Raw genomic sequence first — 26,076 nt, 5'->3', positions numbered from 1 at the left:
TCCCGTAAAGACCGTAATAAAGTACAACTATTCATCGGTTTGTTTGTCGACTTGTTTTGGCCGACAAAAAAAAGTGATCACGGCAGTTGAAGCAGGCGAAAAAAAAGATGTTGCTTTACGTTTTGGTATCCCAACTTCTACGCTTTCAACAATACTTGAACAAAAAGGACTATCTTACAGCATAAACAGCACCTTATTCATCGCGGATCAGACAAAAAAAAATGTGAGTATTCCGGATCTGGAAAAATGTCTCATGGCTTGGTTTACTGAAATATAATAATATGTACCTATATGATAAATAAATATCAATTAATGATTTTAAAATTTAATAATATTATGTATAATAAATAAATGTCAAAATAAACGTAATAATATACAATATGTATACTGTATATGTTTACCTTTATAAAAAAAAAGTTGGATTAGGTAAACTATTACATTTAATAGCTAGGTAGTTATAATATATTATTATTAGGGCTCAGATGTTTATGAAATTGCATTTTTTTTCTATTTATCCAATTTAATGCAAACTTGGGTACAAATTTAATTCATGTTCTACCGAATAATACAATTTTTATTTTGTATATTTAATGGCTTTGTATTTTGAAATAATAATAGAATTTTGTATACTTACGGTGACAACCGGACAACATATTAGTATGACTTAAATTGCTGTGTCGGCCAACCCGTATATTTAAAATTGTATTAAAAAAAAATAATGAGTAAAAATAACTACCTACTTTAATAAAAATAAAATATTTATGTTTAATGAATTATAATACGTTTTTGTGAATATTTTAGTGTTTTTATTGGCCAAAAGTGCATATTTTATAATTTTTAGCGCATATTTTGATTTCGTAATTTTTAGTGCATAAATGAATGCATATTACAGTAGTTGTAGCAGTATACTCATCCGAGCTCTATATATTATATAAATCCATAAAATGATATGATTTATGTTATATAAATTATAGGGTTCGGATGTTTGTACACTTTAAACGAAGCCTGGGCAAGTTAATGATAATTTTTAACTGAATTAAGTTAAGTTAATGGAAAACATTTTAAAAAGTTTAAAGTTAATAGTTAATCTAATTCTTTTTTTAACTCAGTTAAGTTAAAAGTTATATGAACATTTTCAATTAACTTATTAACTTGTGTTAAGTTATTTTTTTTTTTTATATAATATCTATAATTCTATATAAATAATAAAAATCATAAATATTGTTGACCACAGGAAATAGCCAATAGCTTTTCTATACATAGGTATTGAATTAATAGAATTATGTAGTAGGTATGAAAAAAATACAAAATTGAAAATGCCGAAACAAATACAATCTTTTGATTTATTAACACACTAATACAGACAATAACTGACAAGTATTATACATTTTTTTAAAATTATTAAATAAAAATAACATGGTATTTAAGAATGTACTCTGAATACTTTTTCAGGAAACTAAAAGTCTAAAACTGTTTGAGAATATAAAAAATTACAAATATTAGTTTTATATTAATAAAAATACATTTTTTTTTAAATATTTTACTCTATTTTACTATAAAATTCAAAACATGACATAAAAATGACAAAAGTTTAATTAAAATAGGAAGATAAAAAAATAAAAAATATTTTTTTTACAAATAAATCAAAGCTTACAAATTATTTAAAAATTAAAATCATTGCATTGTACAATTAGAGCGTATTTTATGTTATCCAAAGTAAATGAACGACGATTATCTGTTAATAAATATTTATGATAGGAAAAAAACTTCTCTCTACGTTCACTTAAGTGATTGGGGCAAATCTGAAATGTACCAAATCATCAGAACTAAAATCATCCGGAAAATACTCACTTGAAGCTTCTTCAACATTTAAAATTTTTGAAATTTTTGGCAACGACAAATGTAATCGTCGAGATGAAATTGAATAGGTAATAATCTTAGCCTGTGGTAATTTCCAAGTTTTAAGTTATCGGCATAATGGTCGACAAGAAACGATAATAAATGAACTAGTGTGAAAAAATGACTAAACATTTAGGAAAATGACCTAAAAATGTCAAAAAATGACTAAAAAGTAATAAACATAAAAAAATGCAAAAAAATTTAAATTAGTTATTCAGATTCACATGCTTATGAAACAGATTTGTCTGGCTACAAATGCAGAGCATCGTCTAAAAAGTTAAAAAAAAAAAATGCGAAATGCATCAACTTCCGAGCCCTAGTTATTATGCAATATAAGCTGTTAATACTTTATGAATTAAGGATAAACGCCGTAAGCAAATTTTACGGCATTATTGCTTAATAATAAAAAATCGTCTAAAAATGTATTTACTAGAGTAAAATGCCATATATAAATTTATATAAATACATTATTTAAATATGGCAACAAATTATATCAAGTACAATAATTATAAACATGAGTTTTATTACAAATTAATAAATTTGATCATTAAATTAAAAAAAAAAAAAGCGGGTAAGTCGTGGATGTCGCTCTGCTGTACAGTAGGTTACTGTAATGGATGGGATTAAATTTGAATGCAATGATAGGTATTATTGTATACGAAAAACGATTCTGAACGGAGATGATTTGTCAGTCTAGGATATATTATATTTTAATATTGTCATATATTCTATTTTGAAATAAATATTTTATTTTTCAATTAAGTCGCATTTTGTATAAGGCATGGTTAATCAATTAGTGTAGTTATCATGTAGTTATCATAATTCATAATACCTTATATTATCATAGATATTAATATACGAATACCGTTTGAGGATAAATCGTTATCATTACGCGATTTCATAAAAATGTAAAACTCAAATGCTCAAAACATTTTTCCTATAATGACACTTCAAATTTTCTCTATAGCTATTTGAAGCAAAACTTATGATAAACTTAGTGTTGAATTTTATAACCTTAGATAAAAATACAAACAATATTATGAATTTTGAACTACAAAATAATTTGCAAATATTCTTGGTTTTGACGAATTTTTGTCAATATTTGAAATTCAAATGCTAATAAAAATTTAATTTAAATTTCCGATGGACATTTTCTTTGTGATAAAGTTTGACAAATTTGTAAGGAATCTTGTAATAAATTTTCAAATCTTAGATTTAAAAAGAACATTTTTTATGAATTTCTAGCTTATAATAATTTGCGAATTTTCGTGATTTTTACGTATGTTGTCAAAAATAAAATTTGAATGCATGTAAAAAAAAAAAGCGGGTAAGTCATGGATGTCGCTCTGCTGTATAGTAGCTAGGTTACAAGTGGGTTACTGTAATGGATGGAATTAAATTTGAATCCAATGATATTATTATATCATTGCATACGAAAAACGATTCTGAACGAAGACAGTTTATCTGTCTAGGATATATTATAGATTATTAAAAATTTTCAAATCTTAGATTTAAAAAGAAAATTTTTTATGAATTTCTAGTTTAAAATAATTTGTGAATTTTCGTGATTTTTACTTATGTTGTCAAAATTCAAACTTTGAACGCTTGTAAAAAAAAATTGTGCCAATATATTTCTTTTATTTTTCACCTGCTATTGTAAAAATATGTTAGGAGCCTTATATTAAATTTTAAAATCTTAGATATAAAAGGAATTTTTTTTTATGAATTTCTAGCATAAAATAATTTACGAATTTTCATGATTTTTACGTATGTTGTCAAAATTCAAAATTTGAAAGCTCGTAAATAAAAATTGTGACTATATTTTTATTTTATTTTCACCTGCTATTGTAAAAATGTGTTAGAAGCCTTAAAACGAGTTTTATATAAAAAAAATTTTTTGTAAATACATATTATTATTTTGATACGTACTATGTATAATTTAGATTTGACTGATTTGGAACTATGGGTGTAGTACGAAAATTTGAATACTTTAGGGACTGGTGGCATATACGCATATATAGTCCTATAAGTTAATACTTATTTTTATTTATTACTGCCAATCTTAATAACTGGTAAAATTTTCAAGTATCTAGGACTCATACTTTTTGAATAATAACAAATATTTAAAATCGTTTCAGGATAAATCGTTATCGTTACGCTATTTCGTAAAAATTTAAAATTCAAACGCAATTAAAATTTTTCCTATAATGACGCTTCGAGTTTTCTCTATAGCTACTTGAAGGAAAACTTATGGAAAACTTAGTGATGTATTCTTAATCTTTAGTTATAAACACAAAAAATTTTATGATTTTTCAACTTCAAAATTACTTGCAAATTTTCACATTTTCGACAGATTTCGTAAAAATTTAAACTATAAACGCTTATAAAAAAAAATTGTGCCTATGTATTCTTATAATTTTTTAATCACTTTAAGAATAACTTATGAGGAACTTTGTATTAAATTTTCAAGTATTTTGATAGGGCCAAAAAAATTTTATCGACACTTCAAAAAAAAATGTTCAGACAAATTGAAAATTTCAGTCGTCTATAAATATCTCAAAAAAAGTCAAAATATTTTGAAAATTTAATCATGTAAAGAAAATACCAATCCTAATAACTGGTAAAATTTTCAAGTATCTAGGACTTATACTTTTTGAATAATAACAAATATTTAAAATCGTTTCAGGATAAATCGTTATCGTTACGCTATTTCGTAAAAATTTAAAATTCAAACGCACTTAAAATTTTTTCTATAATGATACTTCGAGTTTTCTCTATAGCTACTTGAAGGAAAACTTATGGAGAACTTAGTGTTGTATTTTTAATCCTTAGTTATAAACGCAAAAAATTTTATGATTTTTCTACTTCAAAATTACTTGCAAATTTTCGCGTTTTCGACAGATTTCGTAAAATTTTGAACTATAAAAGCTTATTAAAAAAAATTGTGACTTACGATTTTTAATTTTTTTTAGCTACAATAAGAAAAACTCATAAGGAACCTTGTATTAAATTTTCAAGTTTTTTTGGTCGTCCAACATTTTTTTACCGACACTTCAAAAAAAAATTCTCAAAAAAAGTGTAAATTTCAGTGGTCTATAAATAACTCAAAAAAAGTCAAAAATTTTTGAAAATTAAACTGTATATAGAGAACACTAACATAAATATTTGGTGAAAATTTCAAGTATTTAAAGTGATTATTTTTTGAATTACAACCATATAAAAAAATCGATTTTTTTGAAAACTGTTGGAAAATGTTTACTTTTGACCTCTATAATGCACCAAAGATCTTCAATTTTACATCGGAAACCACCCCCAAAGTTTGAAATCGAAGCATTATTTCGACTAGTTATGCTGTACACAGACACAAAAAAAAAAACACACATAATTGTAAAATCAATACATTCATCACTTCGTTCAGAATCTAAAATGTGGCTATATATTTCTTTTATTTTTTAACTGCTATTGCAAAACTATATTATGAGCCTTGTATTAAATTCTCAAATCTTAGAATTAAAAAGAAAAACTTTTATGAATTTCGATCGAAGATAATTTGAACATTGCCGTAATTTTTACGTATTAAGTCAATATTTGAACTTCAAATACTAATAAAAAAAAAATTGTGCCTATGTATTCTTATAATTTTTTAATTACTATAAGAATAATTTATGAGGAACTTTGTATTAAAATTTCAAGTATTTTGATAGGGGCAAAAAATTTTTATCGACAATTCAAAAAAAAATTTGTCAGACAAATTGAAAATTTCAGTCATCTATAAATATCTCAAAAAAAGTCAAAATATTTTGAAAATTAAATCATGTAAAAAAACGCCAATCTAAATAACTGATAAAATTTTCAAAAATATTTAAAATCGTTATCGTTACGCTATTTCGTAAAAATTTAAAATTCAAACGCACTTAAAATTTTTCCTATAATGATGCTTCGAGTTTTCTCTATAGCTACTTGAAGGAAAACTTAGTGTTGTATTTTTAATCCTTAGTTGTAAACGCAAAAAATTTTATGATTTTTCAACTTCAAAATTACTTGCAAATTTTCGCGTTTTCGACAGATTTCGTAAAATTTTGAACTATAAAAGCTTATTAAAAAAAATTGTGACTTACGATTTTTAATTTTTTTTAGCTACAATAAGAAAAACTCATAAGGAACCTTGTATTAAATTTTCAAGTTTTTTTGGTCGTCCAACATTTTTTTACCGACACTTCAAAAAAAAATTCTCAAAAAAAGTGTAAATTTCAGTGGTCTATAAATAACTCAAAAAAAGTCAAAAATTTTTGAAAATTAAACTGTATATAGAGAACACTAACATAAATATTTGGTGAAAATTTCAAGTATTTAAAGTGATTATTTTTTGAATTACAACCATATAAAAAAATCGATTTTTTTGAAAACTGTTGGAAAATGTTTACTTTTGACCTCTATAATGCACCAAAGATCTTCAATTTTACATCGGAAACCACCCCCAAAGTTTGAAATCGAAGCATTATTTCGACTAGTTATGCTGTACACAGACACAAAAAAAAAAACACACATAATTGTAAAATCAATACATTCATCACTTCGTTCAGAATCTAAAATGTGGCTATATATTTCTTTTATTTTTTAACTGCTATTGCAAAACTATATTATGAGCCTTGTATTAAATTCTCAAATCTTAGAATTAAAAAGAAAAACTTTTATGAATTTCGATCGAAGATAATTTGAACATTGCCGTAATTTTTACGTATTAAGTCAATATTTGAACTTCAAATACTAATAAAAAAAAAATTGTGCCTATGTATTCTTATAATTTTTTAATTACTATAAGAATAATTTATGAGGAACTTTGTATTAAAATTTCAAGTATTTTGATAGGGGCAAAAAATTTTTATCGACAATTCAAAAAAAAATTTGTCAGACAAATTGAAAATTTCAGTCATCTATAAATATCTCAAAAAAAGTCAAAATATTTTGAAAATTAAATCATGTAAAAAAACGCCAATCTAAATAACTGATAAAATTTTCAAAAATATTTAAAATCGTTATCGTTACGCTATTTCGTAAAAATTTAAAATTCAAACGCACTTAAAATTTTTCCTATAATGATGCTTCGAGTTTTCTCTATAGCTACTTGAAGGAAAACTTAGTGTTGTATTTTTAATCCTTAGTTGTAAACGCAAAAAATTTTATGATTTTTCAACTTCAAAATTACTTGCAAATTTTCGCGTTTTCGACAGATTTCGTAAAATTTTGAACTATAAAAGCTTATTAAAAAAAATTGTGACTTACGATTTTTAATTTTTTTTAGCTACAATAAGAAAAACTCATAAGGAACCTTGTATTAAATTTTCAAGTTTTTTTGGTCGTCCAACATTTTTTTACCGACACTTCAAAAAAAAATTCTCAAAAAAAGTGTAAATTTCAGTGGTCTATAAATAACTCAAAAAAAGTCAAAAATTTTTGAAAATTAAACTGTATATAGAGAACACTAACATAAATATTTGGTGAAAATTTCAAGTATTTAAAGTGATTATTTTTTGAATTACAACCATATAAAAAAATCGATTTTTTTGAAAACTGTTGGAAAATGTTTATTTTTGACCACTGTAATGCACCAAGGATCTTCAATTTTACATCGGAAACCACCCCCAAAGTTTGAAATCGAAGAATTATTTCGACTAGTTATGCTGTACACAGACACAAAAAAAAAGTATTTGAAGGTACTTGAAAGTATCTGTAAATACTTTTTAAAAGTATTTGTATTTGTACTTAAATACTTTTTTTTCAAGTATTCAAATGCGTATTTTAAATACTTTTGAAAAAAAAGTATCTGTATCTGTACTTGAATACTTTTTAAAAGTATCTTTTACCAGACTGAATTAATAACGCCGTAACTCAGGTAATAGAAGTATAGAACATGGAAATTTATGCGAAAACTCCATATCTATAACCATCATATTTACGGCGTTTATGCTTAGTAAAATGCGGCGTTCTTACTTAATACTTCTGATTTTTTTTGTTACCTACAGCGTTTTAAAATCTAGATAATTGATTTTATTGCCTGTCTATTCTTTACAATTTATTATTGTAGGTAGGGATATTTTATTTACATAAAACTGATAAACCTATCAGATGCCGTAACTAACTCATTTTTTAAATTTTTTTCGAGTTACGGCACTTTTGCTTAGCAGTGTACATGTAGGTATCGTCGGATATAATCTTAATGGGAGATGTTAAAAAAAAAAGAAAGAAATATTATGTGTCCGTCGGCCGTTTTCTGGTGAGTGGTGACCCACGAAAACCGGTCTTGCGGGCTCGACGACATCGAAAGAATGTTGTGTTTTTGTTAATGTTATGAGTACGATTATGTTAAAGAGACGACCAAATTTTTGTAGTACTGCAACTGGCATTAAAACACAGCCGAATAATGCAAAACAAAGACAAAATTATGTGTTTTGGTTGTATGTGCAGAGTGCATCACGAAGTTCTGACATAAATACCATATGTAGTGATAACAATATAATGTCAGAACTTCGTGATTCAAAGAAAAAGATTCCATTGCCACCTAAATAATCATCCTAATAATCATATAATTTCTAATATAAAAAATTTACTTGGCCACTCCCACAATACCAGGGAATCCTCCGAGACGTTTGAAGCGTATGTGGTGTCGTGAGCTCTTAAATTAAATTAATTATCAAGCTAATAGAAAGTTTCATCGATGGGTGGCTCTTTTCATCAAAATCTCATGATCTGTCAACTTTTATCGAATATTCTTATTTTGTCAAGTATAAGTCAAGTGATAAGTATTAAGTCAAATGATAATGATACAGATTGTTGATTTCTTGTAAACAAAGAAAAGAAAAAAAGAACTTCGTGATACACTCTGTACAAGCAATCGGAGAATAAATGTATAATATTTTTGTATTAAGTAGTCGGCACATGTGCATATTATTACAAACCATAATTCAATAATAAATATAATATCATACATAATTTAGTATACAATTTAATCCGATTTACAAAACATTATTCTGATGTCTGATAACAGTTTTCCATCGATTTACATATTATATTTATAATATATATAAGTATTATATATTTCCCGCTATAATAAATACTTAACACTACGCCTATTTCGCTATTTCGCAACTATCGGTCGCGTATAACTTTGGCGAGGTACTGAGGTCACGTCATCTTTGTCGTGTTGATTTTTAACTTTCAAGTCCAAAAACTTTGAGAAGGTAACACAAACTCTCGATAATAGTGGCTTTTCGGCGGAGACTTTGAAATTGTGTCTTCTTTTAAAAAGCTAATCGGTTACATGTAAATACGATCTAGGACGAATAGACGTAGCCATTTGGACGTCGAAAAAAAAATGTTAAGTCAGTAAATAAAAATAATAAATTATTTATATTTATTATAATACGTCAAAAACTAATGCAAAATATTTAAATATACAAATAATTTATTATAAAATTAAAAATATATCTAAAACAAATAATATTATTTATTTATACCAATTATTATAGCACGTAAAAAATATATAAAATGTTGTTGAATGTCAAATATAGTTATTTATATTAATTATGTTATCTTGTATAATAATATCTAAAAAATGATCAATATTTTATATTAATGCAGAGAAATATTTTGTTCGATTCCGTGTAAAAATTATATTTTAGTTCTTGTTTCTTACATTTACTATTATTTTTCAATTTTTAAAATATAGGTATTTTGATGATGATCTGTTATAATAATAATATTATTTATGTAATTTATGTTTTTTTTATTACATCCATTTGTCACTATTTGCTATAAATAATAGTTTATTAAAGAACACTCTTTCCTTGTGTCATTATTATATATATTAAATTAAATGTGTAACTTCTTCACCGCTCAAAATTTTTCCATGAAAATCTCATAGCTAGATCGTAGTAAAATTACTAATTAGATATTTTTCACTTAATATTACATCATCTGACGCTGTATACATATAAATAGAGTAGCAGTGACGTAACTTGGTGTCAATCCTGGGGGGGGGGGGGGGGGGCAAGCAGTAGTAAAACTAAAAATGCGTTATTAGTAATAACTTATTACTATTAATGAATAAAAAAATACTTAAACTCATTTTTTATGTTATTTTACAATATATAAAAGTATAAAACTGATAAAACGATATTTAATCTCAACAAAATTATTAAAAATTATACAATATACTTAATATTACTAATATATGCAAATTTATTTTAACAAAAGTCGACGACCACGAATGGATGCACCTTCATCAAATTCGTTAATTACTTGATCAATGTTAACTTGTGTATCTCTCTCAATATAAAGCGTACCATGTACCAATACTACTTAGTCTTGTTTGACCCATTGTAAGTCGTAGGTATGTTTTCAGTTTTTTTAATGAAGAAAAACTTCTTTCATTTGATGCTATATTGGTGGGAATCAACAAAAATATAGGTAATCAAACATTTATTATAATTTTCAAATCCACTTTTTAAATTATTAAAAAAAAAATCTATTCTATTTTCCAATGAATCTTTTTCAACACTATTTTTTAATATTCTATTTAAAATGATCAACTCTCCTTTTAATTCTGCTTCATATAAACTGTATGTTACACATGCTTTTTAATAACCTCATTTGATGGGTTCTCTTCACATATTATTACCTCATATAAATATATTGTAATGCTTGTAAGATATAAAGATTGTTTTCAGAAAAACTAATTGATATATCATTAGTTAGGTAGTAAATCTAAAAGAGGTAAATATAAATTAATCTTAAAGAAATGTTGAACATCTGTATAAACTGGTTGTTTGTTACCTCCACCATGCTTATTTGGAACTTTAGCCATTCGTGGAATTTTGGAGGATCTAATTTGTTTTCATCACAAACATTTTTTGTTAGGATCGATAAATCATTAAATTTTGAATCAAATCTATAACTTTTTATAGACTCAATTGTATTGTTAGCCATATTTTTAACAATAGCATAATTACTTTTAGGCTACTGTAAGTATACATTTAATGCATTAGTCAAGCCTAAAATTTCTCGTAAAATATGAAGACAAAAAATAAACTCAAAGTTTTTAATAGACAGTAAAAGTGATGCTGCATCAGAACCAGAATGTGAATCTGTACTCTCTATTTCAGAAAGAGTTTGAAATACAGTCTTAGATTTTCAAGAACAGATCTAATAGCTTCAATCCTACAGTTCCAATGAGTATCACTCAATGATTTTAATGACTCTTAGAGTAGGATTTAATAACGTCTGATAATCACTTTTAAACGTAAATGTAAAACATTAGACAAAAAATGTACGCCATTAAAATACAGTTGATAAGAATATAAATTAATTTCTTCATCGATTGCAGTGTTCAGCGAGTGTCTGTACAATTTTATAAAAGTTAAATATTTTAATATGGACACGAATAATTAATATGGTATTTTTAATATCAATGTATACCTACAAACTGTAACAAACAGTATACATTTATCATCAATTTATAATTAAAAAAAATCTTTATTACTATTATTATTTATTAGCAATTATAGTTTAAGTGGTTTTATATTTTGAAAAATATTAATATAAGAAAAGATAAAAAAGATCACATAAAATAATATTCACAATTCCTCTTATAGCTTTCAATTACATAATTTTAATATTTTAACTCCGTGATCGGTAATTACGTATCGATAATTACTAATTACCCTAGAAATGTTGGTAGTTTGTCGGATATTATTGTAATTTCATTATTAATACCTAGAATATTAGTACTAATAGTTATTGAGATGAAAATGAACAGTGACATTGACGATGACGATATTTCCAATACAATAATAATTGTTAAATTAAAAAAATTAAAAATAACTACAATATTAATATAACAATATATTAATTGCAACAATTTAAACAATGAAAATAAAATTTCTTTCATTTTTTTAGTCGATAAATATTATCAACATATTATTTAAAACTTTATCCGTCTAAAATCGTATCTCCGATCACTATAAATATGTGCCGTGGTGTATCTTTAAAAAAAAAAAAAAAAAAATGATAGTAGTATTTTTATCATAATATCATAATTGAAAAATAATGTATCGTTTTCTATTCCTTATTTCCTATTGAAATCCATAGAAAATCTAAAACCCATATAAATAGTTATTTCGTTGGAAACAACATAAATATTATTTTAGTGTTTTCAACGTTGCTCGTTGATTTGGTGAAACTTTTGAGTGCTGTCGAGTGCCGACCGCGGCCACGACAGTTTCGATCGATGTAGGTAATATTTTATCGTGGACTGTGCGGTGAGCGGGGGTTGGCGACAGAGGAGGCTGTGTAGCCGTGATGCAGCTGTAGGGTTTACGCCACGGGTTTTAAACCTGTGACCCTAATACGCGGTACACTGTGTTCTTCACAATATTTCTATATGTCTTAGTCATGAGAAATGTTTATTTCTTCATTGAAAATTTTTTGGATTTTAGGTTTCTATTAATATTTTTACACCAAACTAGATGAAACGAAAAATAATCGTACTTTATTGTATACAAATACATTACGACTTATTACTATTTTATATTTTTTTTATATAATATAATATATAAAATCCTAAACAATTTTTTAATTATATTTCGACAATTTATAATATAATATTACTATAATTATCTGTAACCTGCTAGACTGTTCGATACAAATTTAAATGAGCCGAAGATTATCTCATATAATATTATGTTATAGCTGCAAACGTATAATCGAGAAGTACTTATCTACTTGTTATATTCCTAAATTTTTTTTAAAATTTTTTTTATTTAAATTAATGGACATTAGCCCTTTAACAAGAAAAAAAACATTTCATACCAATATCATTGTATACGAAAAATGATTCTGAGCGGAGACAGTTTATCTGTCTGGTTATATTATAGATTATTATTACTTATTATTAATGCTTATTAAAATAATAATTTTGTTTTTTGATAAAGGTAGACAAACTTATAAAGAATCTTGAATTAAGTTTTCAAATCTTAGATTTAAAAAGAAAAATTGTATGAATTTCTAGCTTAAAATGATTTGCGAATCTTCTTGATTTTTACGTATTTTGTCAAAATTCAAACTTTGATGAATGCTTATAACAAAAAAATTGTGACTGAGTTTATTTTATTTTTCAACTGCTATTGTAACAATTTATTAAGATCCTTGTATTAAATTTTCAAGCATTTCGAACCAACAAATAAATTTTTATCGATGTTAATTTAAAAAAAAACTAATGATCAAAAATTGCATATGCCTATAAATAGTTCAACTTAAGTCTAAGTTTTTTGAAAATTGAATGTTGAATAGAATATATTTTTATAAATATTCGGTGAAAATTTCATGGTCATTTTTTTAAAGCCACATCAAAAACCAAAATCGATTTTGTCGAAAACTGATAGTGCGTAAAATTTCCCATTTTCCCCTTAATTTTTAGTTTGTTTATCCCGATTATTTAGAAAAATATTGAGAATATTTTACTTTTGACCCTCTAAAGTACCAACTAGATTAACTTTCTGATCGAACGAGGTACTGAAGTCGAAAATCGAAGCATTTTTACTGTCCCTGCAAAACGTGATGGCAGGTACAAAAAAAACATACATCATGGTAAAAATCAATACAAATCAAAAATTGATGAGATTTTTTTGTTGTTAAAAAAAACGTTTGAGAAAAATGTACAGTAAGTCAGGTATATGAGCAACATATTTGTATTTGTTGATAACATTTGTGTTGCACGTTCAAAACACGCTCAGACTGGCTCGGTTGACTTGACACCGAAATAGCTTAAAAATTATCTTACAGTAAAAAATAATATATTCTTTTACGATTTTCCTTTCCGAATTCCGGATAATTTATTTTTAAATGCTATCACGTTAACTACAGCAGTAGGTATAGAGCTATACGAATAACAATCTTATAATAGCAGGTATAGTGTACCTACCTATATAGTATAGTTATAGTATAGGTTGCAGGACGTGGTCGGGATTTTAAGCACCTTTCGTTGAATAATAATATATTGTGTTCACTTTTTTGTAACTGAATAACAGAATATAAATGAGTGGAAAGTCGTAAAATAAAACGTGCTCGCCTATTATTACCAAAACGGAAAACGATATACAAAAAACATATAGATTAATAATTTTAACCCCGACGAGGTCAAATGGTATACTGCAGCTATCATTTACAATATGATAATTTATAACATTCATTATAATATTATATTTGATTAGCATATAATATTGTACAGGTTTCAACTAAAACGCGTCTTGATAATGTTATGCGGCGGCGCATGTTCACATAATACGTAGGTATACGTATATTAAGTAGGTAGGTATTATACTGTCTGTTACGAAACAATAAGAAAAATGGGCCTATTACTGATAGTGAATATTATTATTTTAATAGGTATTGAATAATTTTGAACATTAATATTGTAAATGACCCGATAAAAATTCTAAAAACCATCCGTCGAACTGGCAATTGTGACCTCATCACCTCATATTATCTATGCGTTATGTATTAAATTTAAAATTACAATAATAATAATAATATTAATAATATATAGTTTATGTATATAACACTATCGCGCCGTCTGTAGGTACATTAGTGTATGATATTTTTTCTTCTTTTAACATATTATAATATTATTTTACCTTTTTCGTTCGAACTGCAGTAATCACTAATCAGCCCGTCCGAAATACAAACTAGAAAATTATCGTTTTCAATAGAAATCGAAGACAATAATATCGATACGATTAGGCGAATTCCACCACGATTGTACATTTTTTGTATGTACTATGTACTTACTTACTACATTTTCCACTGGTACGATTTTTTTTTGTCCACGAACTAAATTTTAAGCAAAACTTTAATTTAATTATGATCATTAGTGACGCACGTTCATCTATGTATCCTGCAGTTAAAATAATAACACAAAATATAACGTTCAATATCAGCTGTGACTCATAGACTTTAATTTGTATTGCTTAAATTATTGATATTTTTATATTATTATGGTATATTATGTTATAGTTATCATAATATTGTAATTATATCAAACACATTATTTAGTAAATTATTTGTAAAGTTGACGTTCTATTCTGACGAAATAACAGGTAACACATATAGAGCGTAATACTAATTTTTAAATTACACGTTTTAATATGCATAGTTGTAAAATTTAGTTTGGATTTTAGTTATTTTCTAATATAGGTGAAATTCACATTAATTTAGTCTCGGTGGAGGCAATATTTATTTTCGAAGTTCAAAAATTGTACTGGCGAAATTTAGGTGTTCCAATTTCCCAGTTATATTATAACCTACATTACAGTCATAAATTTCAATTTTGGAATTTTGATCCCCCTTAGTAAACTCAAACTTGGTATAAAAATGATGTCGAATTACTGATTATTTGTAATATTTTTTAAATGTTTTTAAATAGATTTGTGTACAACTAAAACCATTAAGTATAAAGGTTATATCGATTGTTGATAAAAAAATTGCAGACAATGACGCATTCAAATCATACTTAACTATTAAAATAAATATTATATGTAGTAGCTAAACATATTATTAGTTATCACAAAAACGTTTATAATATTATGTACTTTTAAAATTAATATACGAAATAAACAATCGATTTAAATTTTGTTCACGAAAAAACCGTTAGTAAGTTATATAGCCAGAAGCTCGATAAAATGATGAAAAAAAAACGATTTTAATTAAAAACAACGGTTTATCTTAATTTCTACATGTGATAGGCAGGTACTGCTGACGTAAGCTTTCGACTAGGTTTCTTATTATTTATAGAAAAATATTATTTACGTGGCTTATACTGCTTATACTATAAGCCTTATAGTATTATAATATCAATTTTTATACGATATGAGGTTACCAAAAACTAAAAACTGTGTCGGATAATAATGGAATTATAATAGGTAGGCATATAGTTATTAGTTAGGTACTATATCGGTGGTTGGTATACAGAATTAGCGAGTTTTGTGGAAAAAGGTGACGCCCATGAAATCCGAGGAATGTCTGGTGATAATTACCACTGACAAATCGACGACCACCTATTTAGGCTAAATAATTAGTGGTAAACGGTCAGGGCAAGCCAGGTAGCACGCACGCACGACCGATAAAGGGGGCTAGGTAAATTGAGTCCGAGATAAGTTTGGTACATTTTTAAAGCGATAAATTGAGTCCCGGGGAAAAATAGGTAGTAGGTAAGTTGAGTCCCGGAAAAAAAAAGGCAGTAGATAATTCGAGTCCCAGGGAAAATCGATTTATAATATGCATTTAAAATTTAAAAATGTGCACTATAAAATTTTTATTTGTGATTTGTGGACATTCATTGACTGCATGTATATGATTTTGAAAATAGCAAAATGCATTTTTATTGCATAAAAAATAATTATATAATTAATAAAAATTCAATTAAAATGCATGTTGCTATATTCAAAATCATATAGGTACATGCAGTCTACAAATCACAAATAAAAATTGTATAGTGCATATTTTTAAATTTTAAATGCATATAAATCGTTTTTCCGTGGGACTCAAATTACCTACTACCTTATTTTTTCTGGGACTCAACTTACCTACTACCTATTTTTCCCCGGGACTCAATTTACCAACCCCGAGATAAAGAAGGAAAAAAATTAAATTAAATTATAATAAGTCGAATGGTAATACATTTTCATGTTCTAAAAATGTGACATAGTTTTTTTTACTTTTATAATAAATGTACAATCTATACATTTAAGTACAATAAGTATATGTGAGATGAGAATAAAAAAAAAAAAAACATTATGAGGTTGTGTAAAAAGTATTCACGGGAGTTTCGGGAGTTCATAATATTATTATAACAAGGTGGACAAGGTAAGGAGAGGTAGGCGAGCTGAGAGGTGACCACGGTTTAACGCAGCAACTGGGAGAGCTCTGTACCTACATAATATATTGATCGATTCTGATTAAAAATAATTTTCAGAAATGGATTTTCTAATACCGAAAGTTTTTTATTATTATTTATTTTTTTTTGTGGAAATATACTGAAATAAGCAATACATTTTGTTACTTTTGTCGTACACGAACACAAAGCGAACGGTTCCGTTTGTTTGATATCTATATATAGGTATAATTATTATTTATGTTTCAATATTGTTAAGTTATTTTTTTCATTTGTCTCGCCGAATGGTTAACCCGAGTTTTCTTTTTAAATTATAATTTTTATATTCTGTAGTGGTTTATTTTATTTGATTTTTGATTATGCCTAACATAATAGCTTGTCAAATATCACTGCACCCGCCTGCACTAGTCCTAATATTATTCTATTGAAATCACGAATAATTATTGGTTCTTAATCAATGTGTCATCAAAAAAACTGTTCATACTATGACATAATTTATGGCGGCGATATGCCACGATGATAAAAACCACAGCTAAGAAAAACAATAATATTATTTCGCTATATCACTTTATCAGTCTCATTCGCAATGTGCATAATATTATTATTATCTTAAATTTATAACTGTTGATTTTTTAATGATCATTAATGAAATAATGAACATAATATTATTATACTTAAATCGTTTTAGGCGTGTATGGTAATTTCTGAAGACCAAAATGTTCGGGTGTGGCCGTAAAAAATAAAAAGGTTGAGAAGCCTTGACGTGAAACTGGGGTCCTAAAGTCGACTTCCTGGAAAGCTGATACGCCAGAGAATGTTATGTGCGCCTCAAAAATATTATCCTGCCGAAATCGAAAATAATAATAATAATATCACTATGGCGATCCTGCCAGGGTTCATCGGACTGCTCTTCTGTCGGCTCAGGATCCATGGAAAAGTCGCACACGCATGCGCATTCGTGGTATCATTACCAACTTTCGATCTGCGAGGGACGGGCATGCGCAGTGAAACCGTACGTGTACTCTGCAGGACTTGGCACCGTATGCAGACGCTGCGGACGCATTTCCCATTCTACTTTCAGCTATCCTGCTTCCTGCCGTCCAGTCATCTGTCTGTGAACTGTTGTGGTTTTCTCGCATTTTGCTCCGATCATTATCGTCCTCTTGTACCGACGCCGTTTCACCGCACCACATTACCGTAAGTTTGATGATATATGTCATTAATCCACATTTGTTGATTCGAAATTGGGCAATTAACTTAAGGGGGTTGCATCACAGGAATTTTTCGTACGTTTTAGACTAAATAAGTTGTGATTAATTACACACACTTCCGAATATTCGACTTTAATTTTTAATATCTTATGTAATGAATTCTTTGACATAATAACAAGGATTTTTAGTTAATTTTCTATTTTCTATTTTAAAGTACAATACAATTTAAATTTAAATATTTTTTTTTTAAATCTCATCAAATAATTGCATTAAATTTGTACTTATTATGGGCTTTTTATATACATTTTATCATTTTTTTTATATATCAAAAAAAGGGGTTCCTACAAAGCTTAGTCTAAGAGCATACGGATTCAACCCTTTTTTTGAAATTACAATCGGAAGGAAGTATGTTTAATTTTCTACCGTTTTCGCCTTTTCGGTAGTTTTTATAGGTGATGCATAGAAGAATATATTTCATTTTTTTTATTAATTGTCATGATCGTGCGCGTGTGAGAGTGGCCTTCACGGGCGGCTCGCGACTGCTGAACGTATCTACGCTCATCAATGATAATTTACTTCACACACAACCACACTCTGTAAAGAGTATAAGACATCAAATTGCCTATACATGACCCCTTATTTAATAATAATTACATTAAAAAAATAAAAGCGGGAAAGGTGATTTTTAAGAACCCTCGTTACGAATTTAAATAATATGATTTCAGAAGTCGTATCCGATGTTTAGGATAGTCTGTACAATATTGGCATAATATGCTTAAGTTTATTTTCTTAGAAAAAACAGTTAGGATCTAATCTCCTTAAATATATCATGGAGGTATTTAAGAGGACACCATACCTGAATGCGTTGTCTCCGTGTTACTAACGTTAGAAAATGGCAAAAACTGTACTTGTGTGGAACAATTTGTCTTCCTTAGTATTTGTAGTAGAATTATCTGCAGAATTCTTTAATAATTTAATGAAAAAATAAAAAATAAATGTATTTTCTTAATCTAATAATTTAAATTATATTATAATATCAAAAAAATGACTGTAACAGATAAAGTACTTACCTTTGTGTTATATAAATAATTTGGGTACTCGTCAGTATCATATCTATTATGCTATTATTCGTTGGTGTAGAATGTTAACTCCAGAAAATATGACATACTTGTCATACTCATACATAATATGTTATATTTTTATTTATTTTTACTATGTGATACTATACGTTACTAGAATCATTACGACAATACTATAGTAAACATTACGATAACCTAACCAGATTTCGATCCAAATAATGGCATTGACATGGCATACTTAGTTTATTATGTAAATATAAAAATTTAATTTAATATACAATATAATATATTTTCTCAGCCAATGGCCCTATAGACAGTTAGACGCTGAGGCTTTAAAAAAATTAATATATATATATATTTTCAATACTTGCACACGATAACTATAGTTTATTAATTCAAAATTGTCCATCCAAATTACAGGTTTTGGGCTAACCACAAGTGAACAGCGATTGTTAGTTTGGTTAATAGTGGTTTTTCCCCTCCATTTTTGTTATATTTAATAATAATATTGGTTATTTTGTTATTGGGGATCTGGTCGCAAATTACTTAAAAATTTAGTACGCAATAGTATTGTAATTGGTCTGTAAAACGACTGTGCACTTTTTCCTTTTTTTCCAATTGGACAGATTACAATATTAGTTACAATAATTATCGGTTACATAGTTATTGTATAATTAGTAAATGTCCATCAAACAACGATAACCTATTAGTGTTTGGGATGACGTAGAAGTAAGGTGATGAATACCTACATAACAATGTATTATAACATATTTAAGTACTTGGCAATGCTGATCATCAACAATACTTTAAGTTTAAAACTATGTGTTTATATTTCAGTTATCACGGATTGTGTTAATTTACCAAAAAAAAAAACAGTTTTGAGTGGCATAATTGACAATACAACTTACTGCGCAATGAATTCTGCACAAAGGCGTGTATCAAAGCGAACACGAAAACCTGTGCAACGAGAGTTTCCGGCTCCGGCTCCAAGAGCAAGCTCTTCTACGTCTTCACAAAAACCGGCATTAGATGAGCCACGAGAAGAAACTCCCAGTCAAGATATTGTTCCGGTTGGATTGGTTGTCACTTATGATCAAATGGTTGCACAAGAACAACCTACCAATTTTCGTCCAGCTCCGGTTCCATTTCATTGGACTACTGAGAGGACGCTCGAGATGCTATACAGCATGTGGAATAAAAGACCCGTCGGTAAGTATTCACAAATAATCTCAATTATGTAACATATCAACATACTTTAAACTTTATTAAAATATATTAATGAGCACAACATAGTCTAATATTTAATAACTAACTTAACTTGACCATGTTAGGCAATTGAATCTAGTGTTATGAACATATATTAATATGTTAGTAGTTTTTCGTAATTTTTAAATATCTGAGATTGTTCAATATAATATATTACACACACTGCGCACTAACCCACCTTAGATATTTCTGGGACAGTACAATTTTATTGATACCCATTTATCATAAACACATTTCAAATTAATATTTAAGAGTTCTATATGCGTCTATACTTGGTCACTATTAGATAAGTAAGTTCGTTACCTACTTGGGCACCAATTCTAAATTTAAATTTACAACGGTACGCCTATCTTACATATGTAAAAATGTCACAGTTTAGTTTTTGTTCTCATATAAATTTAGTTACCTAAGTTTTGTTTAAATATTATAATAGTGTGTCTATAACCGATTGACGAAGTTAATGAAATCTACTTATAAATGAATACGTTAATTGTTAAGTACTCCATACCAAAAACAAACTTCATTTTGTAAATAATTTTCGGTAATAACAAATTAATCTAACTAGTTAAATATACAAATATTAATATCGTTAGTCACTATTCATTTTTTTTTGGAAATTTTTCTTTTCATAACTTAAGAATGGTTAAATATTACTAGCACTGAAAATTTGATTGTTATAACTGTTAACAATATTGATCAAATAATTTCATTAATTTAAATGTATTTAAGGAGTGGACAAATACAAGAATATTTTGCAAGCTAGACATCAACTTAATCTTCGGCTTAAGTTGAATGTCCCAATAAAAGAAGTGTGGGATTTCATAAATAATCGTTGGGACTTGGAGATGGCGGTAAGTTTTCATAAAAAAAAAAAAAAAAAAAAAAATGAAATTGTATGCTTATAATATATAATATTCGCTATTTTATTTTGTCGTAGGATGCAATTGAATCAAATATAAATTATCGTCATTTTCCCTGCTCTCCTAAGTGGAGGAATGTGGATGAACAAGGTAAAGTTGCCAAAAAAGTATTTTAAATTAACTTATCTTAATTTTTAAATATAAAATAAATATAACTCTATAGTGTAAATTAACAGGAAAAAAGAATAGGTATATTGTTATTTTAAATGTAAAAAAATGTTCTCGATACTTTTGACATATCAATAATGTATTGATTATCAATGTTAATCAATTATCGAGTATTGGCTCGATTAAACATAATAATAAGTTTTAGAAAGCAGATATACCATTTTAATAATACTAAATTATAATAAATAATAAAAATAAAAATATTTAATCATTAATTATATTACACAATAGAACAAATTTATCAATGTTTAGTGATGCCCAATTCATGACACACTAACAAAACATAACAGTCACGTATCTCACCCAGTATATTATGTACAATATAACTTAAATCAGCCCCTTAAAAATAGTCTACTTTAAACATCCTGTATGTGAGATAAGTATACTTTTAATTTCAAATTGTATACTTTGAGTTTTAATAAATTCTAATATCCTAATGTCCCAGTATCTATCAATGTAAAACATATTTTATGAACCTGTTATCAATTTTGTTTATTATCTTATGTTTAGTAGTGACAGAGGCAGGGACAGAGACAGTGGAAGCGTTAGTTTCAGAAACAGTGGAAGTGGCAACGGCAGGTCCATCTGGAACAAGTTGTCGTAGAAATAAAAGAAAAATTGCGAGAGTTATGGTTGAAAGAATTGATCACAAACTGAATAAGAAACAAATGGATCAACTCTTAAAGTGTAAAGCAGAGACAGCATTGCCAAAAAAGCTCAATGATGTTCAAATCAAAAGTACTTCGTCAAAAGTTAAGACTGCTAGCAAGAGAAAACGTTCCAATACAAATGCTAAAAAATGAAAAAAGGAATATACAAGAAAATAACAAGTACATTTCTTCAGCGCCACCCATATCAAATTTTCCAAATATTTCTACGCCAATATTTATGACGTCATTCGCATACATTTGTACAACAGTTTCCGGAATTTGTACGGCACCGGTTTACCCAGAAAATTCAATTACCTATGAGTGCTGTTGGAGAAACGTTCATAGAAAATTGAATTTTCCGGGTAAAACAATGCCGAATAAATTCATGCGGATGATGTTATAAATATTAGCGTAGAAAAACTTGGAAAATTTGATATGAGTGGGGTTGGGGAAATGTACGTGAAAATAAACACAAGACTGAACGTTTACATGATGGACATCGCTCTATACACATTAAAATATCTGAACTCTCAAGTACCCAATAATAATTAGTTAAAAGAGTGCAGTTTAAAATCTTTTTATCAATTATTTAAATTTTAAGCACGTAAAAAATATTAAAATTTAAGATTCTGAAACTTCAATATTATTAAAGAACTGAAACAAAATAATTTTAAAATGTATAAGAACAGTTTAAAAAAAATACTATGAAATGAGACTATATTAATTACAATAAGCAGCTGATATCCCGTATATAATTTAGATTATGTGTGATTATGTGTTTTATGTTAAATTTAATTTACTTGATATTCACTATGGTAATTTTTTTTGATTTTTAAAATAATATAAATATTTTTTGATTTTCTAAATTTGTAATTAGATTACCTATGTTTATTTAATAGAATATTTAATTTTATGATTATAATATTCTAAGTTAAGATTGTACTTTTTTTTCGATATATTTGTGTATTTTTTTATTCATTATTTTTTTCGATGTGTATTTTAAACTATAAATATTGGATTCTATAATAAATTAAATTTTTCATACTAACATTTACTTAACAGTAAATTGAGCATCTAAAAATATGTATAAATATTTCTATTTTAAAATCTTGTTATGTAAATAGTTGAAATGGTTTTGTATATTTTTATTTTATTTTTATTTTTCATTTTAAAATTAAATGAAATTTAAAAAATGTTAAATTTTATAATACCATTTTATTATGTTTAAATACATACATTATTTGTGAAATAAATGATTTTTTTAATTTTATTACAAATTTTTACGATTTTTACTTCATTTTAAATGACATATATGTTGATACTATTTTGTGCATAAAAATCCACGCTTTAATTATAAGCAACAAACATACATGATACATTCAACTCTTATGTACCTCTTTATTTTATTTAAAGATATAATTTATTTATTCGAAGCTAAACGCGACGGTTTACATCATCTGCCCGGGTAACCAAAATGGCAATCATTTATGTACAAAAACAATACTAATTTCTGATGTCAATCATTTCTACTAAATAATAATTATAAACTGTAAGATGTAACCAATTACCGATGACGATCAATTATAATCAATAAAGCATTTCTATCGTAAATCTCAAATATGAAAAAAAAACCAATTTTTTTATAAATATTTTTATCCAATTCAAAATAATTGACGAAGAGGGTTTACAACGAAGCTGGCGAGAACTCTTTTTAAAGCCGACTACTACGATGACGAACCAATTTCCAAATACCCAATCGAAATTTAAACAGAATTAGATGTACTAGGGTCGTATTTAAATACTATCGCCACTCACTCTTCGGCCACGGTGCGGTGTCGGCCACAGCGATGCAGGTACAAACCGTAAGCGGCAGCAGTGGCACTAGGTAATTACTCATTCACTACATGCCTCCTGTTACTTATTGCCTGATATTTCGTGTCATACACCTTTTAAACGCATTTTATAAATATTTGCTGAGCTTACCTTATACTCTATGCCTACACAACTTACTACAGAGCCTAGAATCAAGGTTCTATACCTGCACAAACAAACACGGGACAGGTAATGATAAGATACACGACCACTGCAATCATATTTGTTGTTGCCTACACATATTCGCCACTTCGCCAGACGCTTACTACTTTATAATAGGTAGGTATTCCACCTTTGCGTATCGGTTACGTTTCGAAACTGGTCAGTTTTTGTTTTGATAACATTTTATTGAATTAAATGAACTTTTCAGTGGCACTTGCTATTATTCATCTACATATATGATGAGATAAAATATACAAATAGCTATAAAAAAAAAAATAAAAAAAACATATTGAAAATATCAAAATAATCACATAAACATCTTTACGCAGTAGTGGTGTGCATAGGTATTATTTTCACGATATTTAAACCACTTGTCAAGCTTAACCCAACATAGATACAACCATAACATGACATTTTTGTATGGAGTTGGATGTAATAATTATAATAACCACTATACAAAGACTACTAATGAGAGATTGCGCAATTTTATTGTTTTATAAATACTAAGTTAATTTTTTTTTTTTAATATTGATATTTCTTGTATACCTGTTCAATATATTATAATATTACGATGAATTGTCATCTAAGCAAATCTTCACAATATTATGTGCTTGTAGATTTTTTAAAAAAACGTTTTAAATCAACACCTGTAAAAAGGGCAGGCCCGTGGCCCCAGTTTTTGCGAAGCCCTGAACAAAATCATTTTCTATGTTTAAAAAAAATAGGTCCCTACACGTCATATTTGATTTTATTTTCCTATATTTCCATTATTATATATAGCTAGTATTATATATTATAGTATTATTATACTCCTCCTTTCCCAGATATATTTAATTTGTATTACAGTCTAATAAGTAATTTTCATATAGTTTTAACTCCATTACGTGAGACCTAGTGATCGCTATATATCAAAATGAATAAAAATAAATAAGTATTTTACATATTAGGTATATTTTGTTCTATTGGAACATGATAAATAATTATAAAAATAAGATATACTGTACACTGTTTTATCATATCAATATTATTATATTTCAAGTTGCATTATCCCAACTGACAATTCCATTGACCACCAACACTCATTGTGCGCCGTCCACTCCTACTTTTTGAACGCGGTTAGCGGCCACGACTTGCGTAGTGATATGGACGGGAAGGAAGGCAACCCACGGTGAACCAGTTAATTGATATTATATAAAGTATAATAATGTATAATATAATGAGATAAATATATATATATATAATATGACAGAATATTTCGCGTGTCTAACGGACATTGCACACACAAAACAAATATAATATTATATATAATAATAAGAAACAGTAATAATCATGCGGAAACGGCTGCGTAATAGCGATAATAATTTACAAAAGAATCAAAAAGATGATTCTGTTTTTGTATAATAAGTTAATAAATATAATATATATTAATAATAATATTATAGACCTGTGCCGCTCTGTAGGATGAATCCGTGCTCGTAAGGCGACAGCTCTTGAGTAGTGAATTGAGCGTAATCATTTATGGAATAAACCGGAGTGTAGTTAACACGTCAGGCCCCAATTATCTTAGAACTTACGAAGTATTACTACAATTCACGGTATATAAATAAACAAAAAAACTATCGACCACGGGATGGTTCGGTTAGGTTAGGTCACCAGAACAACCGTAAGACGTAAAACCGTGCGAAAACGCAAACACACGCCAGGTTCCACGGTTGGTGAAAGACAAAAATATGATGGCGATGACCAGGCGATCGCGAATCTGGACAATGGCCGGCAAATAGATATGTTGTAGAGGAGGAATGACTTATCGCGGAAATTACGCGCCGATCGCGTGACTTGGAAAGCCTTTGGTGACGTAGGTGATTTGGCGGGAAGTAACCGCCTTCGAACACTCGTGTTTAAGGC

General features: G+C 27.4%; 1 protein-coding gene across 1 annotated transcript; it reads left to right on the top strand.

Moving 5' to 3' along the window:
- LOC149059915 (uncharacterized) lies at nt 1–22,879 on the top strand. Its single transcript, XM_089216356.1, has 6 exons — nt 1–223; nt 17,532–18,040; nt 19,971–20,342; nt 21,129–21,250; nt 21,337–21,409; nt 21,998–22,879. The coding sequence occupies exons 3-6, from the start codon at nt 20,048–20,050 to the stop codon at nt 22,288–22,290; spliced, it is 783 nt and encodes a 260-aa protein (XP_089072482.1). The 5' UTR covers nt 1–223; nt 17,532–18,040; nt 19,971–20,047; the 3' UTR covers nt 22,291–22,879.
- The last annotated feature ends 3,197 nt before the right edge of the window (nt 22,880–26,076 follow it).

The sequence above is a fragment of the Diuraphis noxia genome, unplaced genomic scaffold (assembly GCF_037042655.1).
Source record: "Diuraphis noxia isolate RWA-SAM2 unplaced genomic scaffold, SU_Dnox_SAM2 contig0001, whole genome shotgun sequence".
Taxonomy (NCBI): domain Eukaryota; kingdom Metazoa; phylum Arthropoda; class Insecta; order Hemiptera; family Aphididae; genus Diuraphis; species Diuraphis noxia.
Note: the sequence above shows the minus strand (reverse complement) of the source record. Positions and strands in the feature narration are given on the sequence as shown.